This window comes from Quercus lobata, chromosome 8 (genome assembly GCF_001633185.2).
Source record: "Quercus lobata isolate SW786 chromosome 8, ValleyOak3.0 Primary Assembly, whole genome shotgun sequence".
NCBI lineage: Eukaryota > Viridiplantae > Streptophyta > Magnoliopsida > Fagales > Fagaceae > Quercus > Quercus lobata.
In genome coordinates this window covers 39,785,133-39,797,196 of record NC_044911.1, presented here as the reverse complement: position 1 = coordinate 39,797,196, position 12,064 = coordinate 39,785,133, and the positions used below count along the sequence as shown (strand labels likewise).

At 35.9% G+C, this 12,064-nt stretch overlaps 2 protein-coding genes across 3 annotated transcripts in view; one reads left to right on the top strand and one right to left on the bottom strand.

The window, feature by feature from the left end:
- LOC115957050 (phospholipid-transporting ATPase 2) overlaps positions 1–6,447 on the top strand; it is a 33,207-nt gene extending 26,760 nt beyond the window's left edge. For both annotated transcript variants that reach the window (XM_031075291.1, XM_031075290.1), the window contains exons 18-25: positions 349–480; positions 1,510–1,663; positions 3,288–3,405; positions 3,527–3,700; positions 3,848–3,899; positions 4,756–4,883; positions 5,267–5,417; positions 5,894–6,447. In XM_031075291.1, coding sequence (XP_030931151.1) covers positions 349–480; positions 1,510–1,663; positions 3,288–3,405; positions 3,527–3,700; positions 3,848–3,899; positions 4,756–4,883; positions 5,267–5,417; positions 5,894–6,226 — 1,242 coding nt within the window. In that variant the 3' untranslated portion in view covers positions 6,227–6,447. The remainder of the gene's footprint in view (positions 1–348; positions 481–1,509; positions 1,664–3,287; positions 3,406–3,526; positions 3,701–3,847; positions 3,900–4,755; positions 4,884–5,266; positions 5,418–5,893) is intronic.
- A 3,343-nt stretch (positions 6,448–9,790) lies between these two features.
- On the bottom strand, positions 9,791–11,630 carry LOC115954907 (zinc finger CCCH domain-containing protein 2-like). Its single transcript, XM_031072908.1, has one exon. The coding sequence runs from the start codon at positions 11,304–11,306 to the stop codon at positions 10,092–10,094; it is 1,215 nt and encodes a 404-aa protein (XP_030928768.1). The 5' UTR covers positions 11,307–11,630; the 3' UTR covers positions 9,791–10,091.
- Positions 11,631–12,064: the final 434 nt, after the last annotated feature.

Below are 12,064 nucleotides of genomic sequence, written 5' to 3'. Positions count from 1 at the left end.
TGATTTTTGCCCCCACAGTACATCCCCAATGTACTCGGGTTGGCTACTTTTTTAATAAAATTTTTCGTTATCTATCAAAAAAAAAAAAAAAAAATATGACTCTAGAGTCCAGTCTAAAACATATTTACCTACATTGCATTTTGTATTGGTGGATGATATAGTCTTGAAGTCATAATTGTTTGACTAGGTTTGGCAACAGTGATGGTTATTGTGGTCTGCTGCATTTCTATACGTAATTGAACAGGAGAATTTTTTTTTTTTTTTTTTTTTGAACTTTAAGCAAGCAGTACCTTGTTTAACATAAAATTTTTCTTATAATTTCATTTTCTGCCTTAATGTTTTGAGCAGGATGTGGCATTTGCTGTTGATGGTTGGGCTCTTGAAATTGCACTTAAGTATTATCGGAAAGCCTTTACTGAATTAGCAATATTGTCAAGGACTGCTATATGTTGTCGTGTGACACCATCACAAAAGGCGCAGGTGGCCCAATCAAACTTTTTGTTTGTTATATTTGTATTCCTTTTCCTTGTACTCCTTTGGCTTGTTAAGTTTACTTTTTATCTTCATACATGCAAATACTTGGTTATTTTAAGATTTTCTTTATCTGTTTTTATTCCTTTTTCTTGCTTATATAGTTTTATCTTCTTTTTTCCTCCTCCCCCACGAACGAGGTTCACTGCTGTACTAATATGAATATAAGATGCACCAAACTTCTAATAGCTAATGAATTGTGAACTACGGCAATCAAATATTAAAATCCAGGAGGAAGAATCTCTAAATTTTTAAATTTCGGCCCTAGAAAACCAAACCTCCTGATAACCAAATTTAATGGATGCCTCAAGATATTCAAATCTAATATTAGCTATGTTGAATCTATTGCTGGTGGTAGGCCATGTCTAAAAAATGATCAACATAATCTAAAGCGGATATTTAGAAGGAAGTGATGTTCAACCAATTGGTTATATTGTGTATAAATTCCTTTTCTGCTGTCTAGGTGCAAGAGTTGCTTTACAGCTACCATTAGGGATGTGGGTTCCAAAGTGAAGAAAAAAAAAAAAAAAAATTAATCGTGGTTTGCCAGTACTGACAGAAAACCCGTCTACATGTGCTTGTGGTGAATTTAAGGTTACGAGAATTTATGGGTTTAGGGTTTAGGATTTTAAAAGAAAGAATTAGGGTGTTTGTGGAATGAATTAGAGTTTGAATTGTTATCTCTATTTGTAGGGAAAGTATGTAGGGTTTCTAGGGTTTGATAGGGGAAGGGACTTGGTTGATGCAAGTGCTTTGAATCTCTAGATATAGCATCCTCTGTATCAGAAATATCACTAAGATCTTCTGTCGTAGTGGTCTTGAAGGATTGTTTAATTGCTGGTTACATGCTATGACTACTTTTGTTATGGAGAAAACCTAATTTTTTTTTCTTCTTCTCTCACTTATACTCTTAACTGCAAGGGCAATTGTTTGTCTGGTAGAGTAGACATTTAATATTTGTTGTACTAATTATTGCAGCTTGTAGAGCTCTTAAAATCATGCGACTATAGGACATTAGCTATTGGGGATGGTGGGAATGACGTGAGGATGATACAACAAGCTGATATTGGTGTTGGCATCAGTGGGAGAGAAGGACTGCAGGCAGCGAGGGCAGCTGATTATAGTATTGGGAGTAAGTTAATGCATACCTATCCATGCATTTCTGCTTGTGTTGTGTGTGCATATCTGGATGAGAAAGTTGTTTTAGATAGAAACTTGTAGGTATGTACTTGTATTGCATTTGATTTTTGTTTGATGGTTGTGAATTACAGCTAAACTTTGCTATTAATTTCTTTCAAATGTTATATTTCTGTAAATGGAATTCTCAAATGCAAAATGTTAGTTGCTATCTTTATCGGTTTTGTGTGTGAACATCCGTAATGCTCCATTGAAGTCTCAACTTTTGATGCTGACTTGGCTTTAAAATGAATTCTCCCTAGCTTTTCCATGTGCTGATACCTGTCTTGACATTGAAACGCTCCACACATTTGAGCTAAAACTAGGAAGTGCGAGAGAAACTATTTAAGTTTGTATAGACGCTACAAAATTTAAAAGAGACAATCAGATTATATTATATGCTATATGTATACAAAAGTGATCCCACCCCTCAAGACTACTTTTTGATTGAGCCTCAACTATATCAACTGTACTTAAATGGTTAGATTATGATTGGTGGAGATAACATCATTGTTCCTATCACTCTTACAGAGCTAGAAGCATTCACACAATTTTCTTATGATCTTGATAAAGCTACATAAAATCAAATGGCAAGAGGTTGTCAATTTATGCAAGTTGCTCAAACCATCCCAATAGCGCCCTCAACTGGAATTATAAATCCATCACGCATTGGTTCTATTGCTGTTGGTAACTAAATAACTAATAATGCAGTGATGATCATGTGCAACAAATTTTTTCTTTGAGCATATTTTATGCTTGTGGGTTTCATTTCAGAATTTCCTGTCAAAACTGAAGTTTTTGTGAATAGATCTGGTGAACTGCAATATTGTCTACCAGAAGACGTCTTTTACATGATTTAATTTTGTATTACTTAAAAGATATTTTAGCTCCTTCAAACGCGATCCTTCTGTCTTAGAAGTAAACCATGCGAGTTTACCTTCTCTTTTGGGAATTATACTCAACTCAACTAACCCTTAATCCCAACTAATTGGGATTGGCTAGATGGATCCTTTTGCACAACTTGACCATATCTAAGGCCATGTCCCTAGTTACCTCTCAAAAAATCATATCTTGTTATGGAATTTTTCATTAATAAATTCAGAATTGCACTAGGAAAATGTTGTTCATATGATGGCTTTTCTTTGCCTGCTAGGATCAATATGTTGTTCCATATTGAAAAAATTCCCTTTTTTATAATGTCCTTCAAGTTTTGTTTCTTGTTTCTTTGAACTCATCATGTCACATACACATGATGGTTTTTTTTTTTTTTTAAATACTCCCTCCTCATATTTTGGTCCTATTTAGAAAATCCAACTTTTTAAGGGAACACTATTTAATGTGTTGTCTTTTAATTAAAAATGTATAACTTCCCAAAACTACCCTCATTAATTTAAACTTTAGTGAATGAATGGTATTGAGTTTTTAAATAGAGTAAGTTAGGAAATTTATTTATTGACTTTTCAAAGAGGACCACATTTTGGGACATCCCAAAATGGAATATAGGACCAACAATTTGGGACAGAGGGAGTATCATATTACAATAATATTGAAATTTTTTGACTGCTTCTCTTGTTTTGCAGAGTTCAGGTTTTTGAAGCGGTTGATACTAGTCCATGGGCGGTACTCATACAACCGTACTGCGTTTCTGTCCCAGTATTCCTTTTATAAATCCCTTCTGATTTGTTTCATCCAAATCTTGTGAGTTTCCACATATAGCGTCCCTCATTTTGATGCCTTTCTCTATTGTGGTTCTTGAGTCTTGAGTATTAGACTTCAAATTTGATTTTTTTCTGATGTACTGACATTAGAGAACTTTCAGTTTCTCTTTTATTTCAGGTGTCTCTGGAACTAGTCTTTTCAATTCTCTCAGCTTGATGGCTTACAATGTTTTCTACACTAGTATTCCTGTTCTAGTCAGTGCCCTTGACAAAGATCTTAGTGAAGAAACAGTTATGCAGCATCCACAAATTTTATTTTACTGCCAAGCGGGGAGGTTTGATTTCATAACGTTATCCACCTTATTTTTTGAAATTTTATGTATTAGATTTTATAACTTTTTTATTTGTGGGGATGTGAGCTTGGAAATTAGGCTTCCTGTTGGTCAATGGTCACTGAACTCACAGTATCAATTTTTAAACAGGCTTCTAAATCCTAGCACATTTGCTGGATGGTTTGGGCGATCTCTCTTCCATGTGAGTCCTATTTTCTTCTTTTACTATCATCGTTGCACCCATGGTTTGTTAGCCTAGTTTGAGCATATTTTCTTTCACTTTTGGTGTTTCCCTTGTTAATTTCTTGTATTCTAATCAAAAAATTTCTTTTGTACTAGAGTTTGCCCCTATTAATAAGAATGTTAAGATGGATAAGTAGAAATACATAGAAAGATAGGGTTCAAAATGAAGAAATTTGTTTAAAGATAGGGGTAGCCCCTATTGATGAAAAGATGAGGGAGACACTTAATATGGTTTTGTCATGTTCAAAGAAGAGTGACTAATGCACCAGTAAAAAAGAGAGAGTTGATCCAAGTTGGTAACGAAAAAAGGTAAAGGAAGACCAAAAGGCACATTAGTAGAAATAATAAAAAAAGGACATGACAATTAAGGGAGTAACAAAGAGTATGACTATAGATAGAGTAGAATAGAAGAAAAGAATATATACGGCTGACCCTAACTAACCTGTTAAGGATCCATACTGACCTAAAAAATTTGGGACTAAGGCTTTGTTTGTTGTTGATTTAGGAGATTTTGTTTATGGATTCTTTCTCCTTTTCCTCTTTTCTGGTGCTTCTCTTGTATAACTTCTGTGTACAAACGGTTTGCTTCCCCTTTGGTGTTATTTTCAACGACAGTCATTGCTCATCAACCACAAAATAAAACCAAAAAAAGAAAAAGAAAAAAGGAGTTCATCTCAGATCATTTAATAATATCTATAAGAGGTATTTTTCCCATATATAAAAGCAAATTGAAGTTTCTACCCAAATGAGTTGATTTGCTCAATAAAAATTTATACCAGTTACTTTTACCTATTGACGCTGGCTATGATCTGCAGGCAATTGTTGTGTTTGTAATCAGCATACATGCGTATGCCTATGAAAAAAGTGAAATGGAGGAGGTTTCAATGGTGGCACTCTCTGGATGTATTTGGTTGCAGGCTTTTGTTGTGACACTGGAAACCAAGTAAGATTCAATCTCATACTTGGTCGCAAATGCAAATTTCACTCTAGTCCTCTGAACTAACTTTGGCATTATCTAAACTGGCTTTAGTAATCTTTGGTTATATCCTTTTGTTCTCAATACAAAATTAAAAAGCGGGCTTTGATGGTGTTTCCTTACTCACCAAGAATGAAAGAAAGACAAGCATTACTGTTGTATTCACCATACAGCGATAAATTTTATCCTATGTGTACAACACTTTATATAAGATTCATTTATTTTAACTTTAAAACATGTCTATTCCTTTTAGTGTTGCTCATAATTTTATGCCCTGAAAGCTTTCCTGAAAACTTTCTAGAAAGGTTAAAAATGATTTGAGTCTGCTCTAACTACTTTGACGCATGCAGCTCCTTAACAATACTGCAATGTATTGCTATATGGGGGAATTTGGCTTCCTTCTATTTCATCAATTGGATCTTCAGTGCCCTTCCATCATCAGGGATGTATACAATTATGTTTCGGTTGTGTAGACAACCATCTTATTGGACAACTGTGTTCGTAAGTATCTCTTTCTAGTTAATGTTTCTCTCTTCTTGTTTTATTTTTTTGTTGGGAGAAAGAGGGAAAGAGATGGGAAATATTTATTGTTGCAGTTTTTGTGGGAAAAATGATGACAGTGTGACTTTTTACTATGATTTGTTCTCCCTCATATATTCTTCTAGGAGATGAACCATACCTTTCACTCTCCTGTAGTCCTGTTTGACTAGCAAGGCACTGTTGTTCTTACCCCTTTATCTGCTCTTCAGATTCAATGATTTACCAACTGTTGCCAAACCAGGGAAAGAAGGCTTTCTGTTAAATAGTTCAAGCAAAGAAAGAGAACACGCACACACACATACACACACAAAAGGCCAAGCTACCCTCTCTGCCAAACCTAAAATGCCCTGCCTGAGAGGCACAGCCCTGGAGGGGAGCAAATACCCATCTTAGTAGTGCCGAGTTTATGTACTGATTACACTTCAATTCCATTGCAGCTCATAGTTGCTGCTGGGATGGGTCCAATTCTAGCTCTCAAGTACTTCCGATATACGTACAGACCAAGTAAAATCAATATACTTCAGCAGGCTGAACGATTGGGTGGACCTATTTTGTCTCTCGGGAGCATTGAACCACAGCCAAGACCCATCTTAGAGAAAGAGGTTTCCCCTTTGTCTATAACTCAGCCCAAGAACAGGAATCCAGTTTATGAACCTTTACTATCAGATTCACCAAATACTCGAAGGTCTTTTGGATCGGGAGCCCCATTTGATTTCTTTCAGACACAGTCCAGATTGTCTTCAAGCTACTCCAGAAATAAAGACAACTAAATTACACAATTAATCCAGCAGATTGAATTTAACATTTTCTAGTTGCCACAGTTGTAGCATCTTCCTATTTTTTTGGTTATAAGCCAACAATGTATGCAGCACATATAGGTTGCTAGATATCGGATTGGTATAACTAACAACAATGAATGGTATATATAATATTTATTTTTGGTCTGGTAAGAATGAATAATTCAAATCACAGCATTTTTTTTAGAATCTAATTTTTGTTTGTTGTACCTTTATGAGATCAATAAATCTTGAACTACCAAAAGTAAGAATTAAGCATGCTAAGTATTCATTAGCTGAGATTTGTTGAGAGTAATGATAGTCACACCCCCTTTATTACACACCGTACATGCACTATTATATGACTAAAATCATGTTTTTAAAACACAATTTCACAGTTTTAACTAAAATCATGAATTTGTGTTATTAAAGACACGAATTCAAAAGGCGGTGTAATTAGATTTTTGCTTTTGTTAATTTATTCACCTTTTTTTTATCAGCCATTAACCACTGACCATATCAGAGAGCTGAGTTAGAACCAAAATCACCATCTTTAGCTTTATTTGGTTCTCACAAAGCTGCATGGATAGCTGAAATCACATTCACAATAATACCATTATTTGTTATGTACTATTTTCCTTTAAAAAGTACGGGTATCTGATACATGGTCGTTCACAACTCTTTTCCCAATCAAGTTTTGACTTTTAAGGATATTCCAGAGCAATCTCTTACGTGGTCTTAGAATCTTCTCAAAGATTTGGGCATTGATACTTTACACTATTTATTTTCTGACTTGGGACTAACCAAAGAGAGAATCTTTTTGATCTGGCCGTCATAGCTGAATAAAAAAACATCAAGATCAAATTCAAAGTATTTGGTGCATGTCCTTCAAAAGCTAAATGTACAATGCTTCTCACTAAGCATATAAAAGCTGTCCTTCAGGCCTTATTTAACACCGTTTTTGGATTGGTGGAAGGAGGAAAGAAAAGAGAGCCATTTTCTCTTTATTTGGTTGTAAGGAAGGAAAGAGAGGAGTGAGTTCTGTCTGAGCTTAAAATTTGATGTCCTCCCATATTGAGTGGATATGGGAGGAAAAGAATCCCACAAATGTTATATTATATTATTAAAGAACTATATTATCCTTACACTCATTGGAGCACTTAGGGTTAGGGATCTAATTGGAGGTAACTTGTTGAGATTGAGGAACCATGAATTGAAGGCTCTGATACCATGTTAAATAAATGGAAGAAACTAGAAAAAAAAATTGTAGAGACTAGGGAGCAGAAGAGAGAGAGAAGAGATACAAAGAATTACGTAGTGTGGCCTTAACAACTTACGTCTATGGTGTAAAGCCCTAATGGCTATAAATGTTATTATATGATGAGGTGTGTGATACATGGAACCCTAATAGGGTTTATATGGGAGCAGCAGAGTTTAGGGTTAGTACTAGATGGACTTTACATGCACTAAGTTGGGCTCTTGGTCCATTAGATAAAATAAACCACAATAAAATCATATCCAACAATATTGTTTAGAGATCATTGTTATCTACCTGGGTTTGTGATTTAACTATCTTTGCATATACTATATGTTTTTTCATATAATTTGTTAAAAAATTTCAAAAGTAATGATGGGGGACAACATTTACACAAACTTTGTATACAAGACAAAAAAAAAATTACATTATTCACACTGCACCAAATGTTGAACCTTGACCCATCCCCTCTGAGCAAGGAACACTGAGCTAAAAAAACAACTTACAAAAAATTTAAAAAGGAAAAATGTCGGTGGTTCCCCAATTATGTTGTTGCCGGTGGTTCTTATAAGTACTTAAATTCGAATATGTTTTTAGTAAGCCAACCAGTAAGAAAGACCAATTGCCCTATTTGCCTCAATTAAATTTTCTCATAATTAAGTCTTGCTCTTAGTTACCACAAAGCCAATGGTCAAGAAGATCGATCTGTAGACAAATAGTTCTCTTCTAATGTTTGTCTATGCAGAATGAGATGAATGTACGTACGTAGATCCAAATCATGGGGATCTAAAAAAAATGGTACCAATTTTTACAGGTGTCAACCATACCTTGGGTTAGGGTGAATGTCACATGCATTTAGAAAGTATGGGCCTCTCGTCCCATATTTGGAACAATGCATTCAATATTATCGATCCCCATAAATGAAAAAGAAAAAATGTGACCCCCAATACCAATGGTCAAGGCAGGTAGATAGGGGACCCCAAACCCTATCTATCATGGGTCATTTTAGCATGGGCTGCTCTCCTATCCCCACACCATTTCTTGTGAGTCAGTTGCAATCACCACCTAACCCCGCACTGCATTGCACCTAGCAGCTGCTAGAGCCAACAAGCCCTATCAAAAGAGATATTCCAAACACATCCTTATGGGTCATTTCTCCCCCACCACCCCAGCTGTCTTTCAGATAGGAAACCAATAATATGCCACGATAAGAGTGGTACACTAGCCCAGTACTGTTTGTGATTAAATTCTCTTCTTTCGTGGTGTCCAACGTCGAGTGTTTAATCATTTCCAGATGATAAAAATACTAAAAAATATCGACTAGTTAAGTTATAGAACTTTTAACAAGTTAAAATGACAACGAAATTAATTAGTTTACAGTTTGTTTCCATAACCTGTCAGCAAAATAGTATCGAATTATATTAGAAAGATATGATATTAATGACAACTCACCAACCAATAAGTTGTGGAAAGCATTGTACAGTTTTTTTTTTGTGTCCTGATCAATTGAACTGGGAGAAAAAGTAGTCTTATAAGAAGGCTACTATGAGAGCTCCTTGTTACCTTTTCTTCTTTAATCTGTGGATTATTGTTCTTTTGGATTCATTAGCTAATCAATTTGCAGGAAACCCTGTTAGTTTTTTGTTTGACTGCTATTAGTGAAACCTTATTCTCAAAGTTAAGGTTACAGGAATTGTGACAGAACACCTAACTAGGGGCCTGCAAAAAAAGAACATTGAGCCACCTGTACAAGCAAGTACAAAGGCTGATTCAAGGAACTTAGGCTAAGCTAGAAACTTCAGTGCTTATCATTTAAAATCTTGCATTTGATTTTGAAGTCGAAATTTCAACAATAAGCTTTATAACCTGTCCCCTACCACTTAATGAACCTCAAATAGCTAGTTGGAAATTATATCCCTTGAGTTATACTCTTTTCTTTCAGGTTGGCGGTGAGAGTTGAACTCTCAACTCAGGTCAACAACTTGAATTGAAAATTTCTTCTACAAGAATAAAGAAGTAGCCAAAATAAGATTATATTTGACTGAAAAAACTGTTTCTCTAACAAGCCACCGCATCCCATCATCTCCTAATCAAGCCATGCTATCATACATTGCATGCTTGCCATTTGGCTCTTGAAGTTTTGAGATGCCATCTAAGCTAACTAGATCCCGAAAAACATCTTAAGCATGATTTTCGAACCCACAAATCTTGGGTTATTTGGTTAGGTTTAACACGTAAACTATTACATGCATCAAAAATTAAGAAATAAAATAAAACAAAACAAAAACTAGAAAATGAAAACATTAGAAAGAAAAAGCATCATCCCTTTCATTTCTTAATAGTTCAAACTTCATTATCAATACATGAAAGAAGATTAGATTTAGCTCTGAGCTTTCTACTTAGAAGAGAGACTCGGGCTCAAAACTTAAGAAAGGGAAAGTTTAACAAGAAAAATCCACAACTTCAATACAATAATTAACAATGACAATTATCTTGACAATATAACACCAAATCACATATATATACTGTCATATATACGGCTGGTGCAATATGTACACTTCCAAATTCATCATCTTTCTCGTCAACATCAAGATCATTAGTGTTCTACATCAGTAGCTCATTGACCCAACCAAGATCCGGATCAGAGCAAGACCAGCCATTTTCATTGACCTTGTTGTACTCCTCATTTTTGTTGTTGGTTTCATCAGCAAAGCTCTTGCTTGAACAATCCCCACTGAAAAAATTTGCAGACCTAAAAGAAGGCGGGTTTGGTGTTGAAGGAGAAAGAATAAACTGTTGCTGATCTTCAATATCGTTGAAAGAAACATCAAGCCAAGGCACATTTGGGCTTTTAACAGACAAAGGTGAAGAGGTTTCGTTGTTGAAAGAAACATCAAGCCAAGGCACATTTGGGCTTTTAGCAGACAAAGGTGAAGAGGTTTCACTGAAATTCATACCCTCCAAGGAGCTCATTAACTCAGTTAATGCATCTTTGTAGCTCTGAACCCCATGATTATTCATCTGGGCATGCATACCACCACTGGACTCAGAACTCACAAACCGGTCAGCGTAGCGAGAAATTGGAGAAAACCCATTAATGGAACGGTGTTTCACTGGCGAGAGAGGCGGTGAAAGTGGTGGAGACAAATGAGACATACCCAATAGTGTTGAAGTCGGTGAAGAATTAGCACAGCGACAAAACAAGCAGCAATGATTGGATGCCAATTTCTTGTTGCATGCAAGCTCAGGCGAAGAGTGATGAGAATTCAGAGGCAGAACACGAAGCTGGCGAGGTGTGTGAGCAAAGAAGCACACTTTTCGCTTACAATTTTTCCCATCTTTGCATGCCTCAGTTCTGTACCTAGCAGGGTGAAGCCAGCATTCAAACACGCCGTGAGCAAACACACAGCTATCGCCACGGCTACACGAGCCGCGGCGATACTCAGGGCACACCTGGCCTGAGTAATGAAACCTTCTGGGGTCACGGCGGCGAGCCTTTTCGCCAGGATGAGCAAAAGGGCAGTCAGTCCAGTCGTGGCTCCGGCTTCGCGTGCAGCGGCGAACCTTGAACTCGTACATGCGGAAATGATCAGAGGAGTAAGGGTCAGAGTCTGAATCTGAATCACCACCAACGTTGTTGTTGGACAGGAATCTCTGGAAGAGGGTGTCATCGGAGAAGTACATGTCTGGTTCTGAGATAAGGCGGCGACTGAGGAGCTTTCTTGGTGGGATATCAATGGTTTTGAGTGATTTTTTGGGGGAGATGAGTTGGTAAGAGGTGTGGAAGTTGTGTTGTTGCTCTGCACAAATGCTGCTCATCCTGTGTGCGTATTTATGTGAGAGAAAGGACTAAAAATAATGTGTGATGTTGATGTAGAAGGTACCAGAGGAGTTGTAATATATATAGCGAGGTGAGAGAGAGAGAGAGAGAGAGAGAGAGGAAGAGAGAGAAAGAGAGTGGAGAAGCATGACGAGGATGCTAGATAGTTATGGGCGGTGATATGCGTGGCTGCATAGTATTTGGGATCAGCATGCAAAGTTGGGGTATGTGGCAGATTGAGAATTCATAGCACACAAAACCTTGTCTATGTGTATGTTCTATGTCTCTTTGAAAATTCTGAGATGGTTTTTGGATTTGCTTTGGGTAATGATGCCATGTTGATGTCACTAAGGGTTTGATGATTCTTCTAACTGACACAAAGGATTGGGGTTGGGATAAATAAATAAAGGAAAATTATCATTTGAAGCTTTTCGATGGGCACTTCATACACGTAATGCACATAGTTTTATTTACGTGTACCTACTTTCATATAAACTATATTAAATATATTATTATTATAAATTTTATTATATAAATTTTAAAAATTAATATATTACTAATTATAAAAAGTAATTTAAATAATTATTTATAAATTTATTGAAGTGATACTAATTATATTAATTATTACCTACTTATAAAATTTTAGTGGTTTTTAATTTTCCCTTTTATATTGGTTAGGCAATCATATTTTTCAAAAATGTCAGATTTTGTTCATAAGTATATAATAACATATAATATGAGGTGTATGAATAGTGTA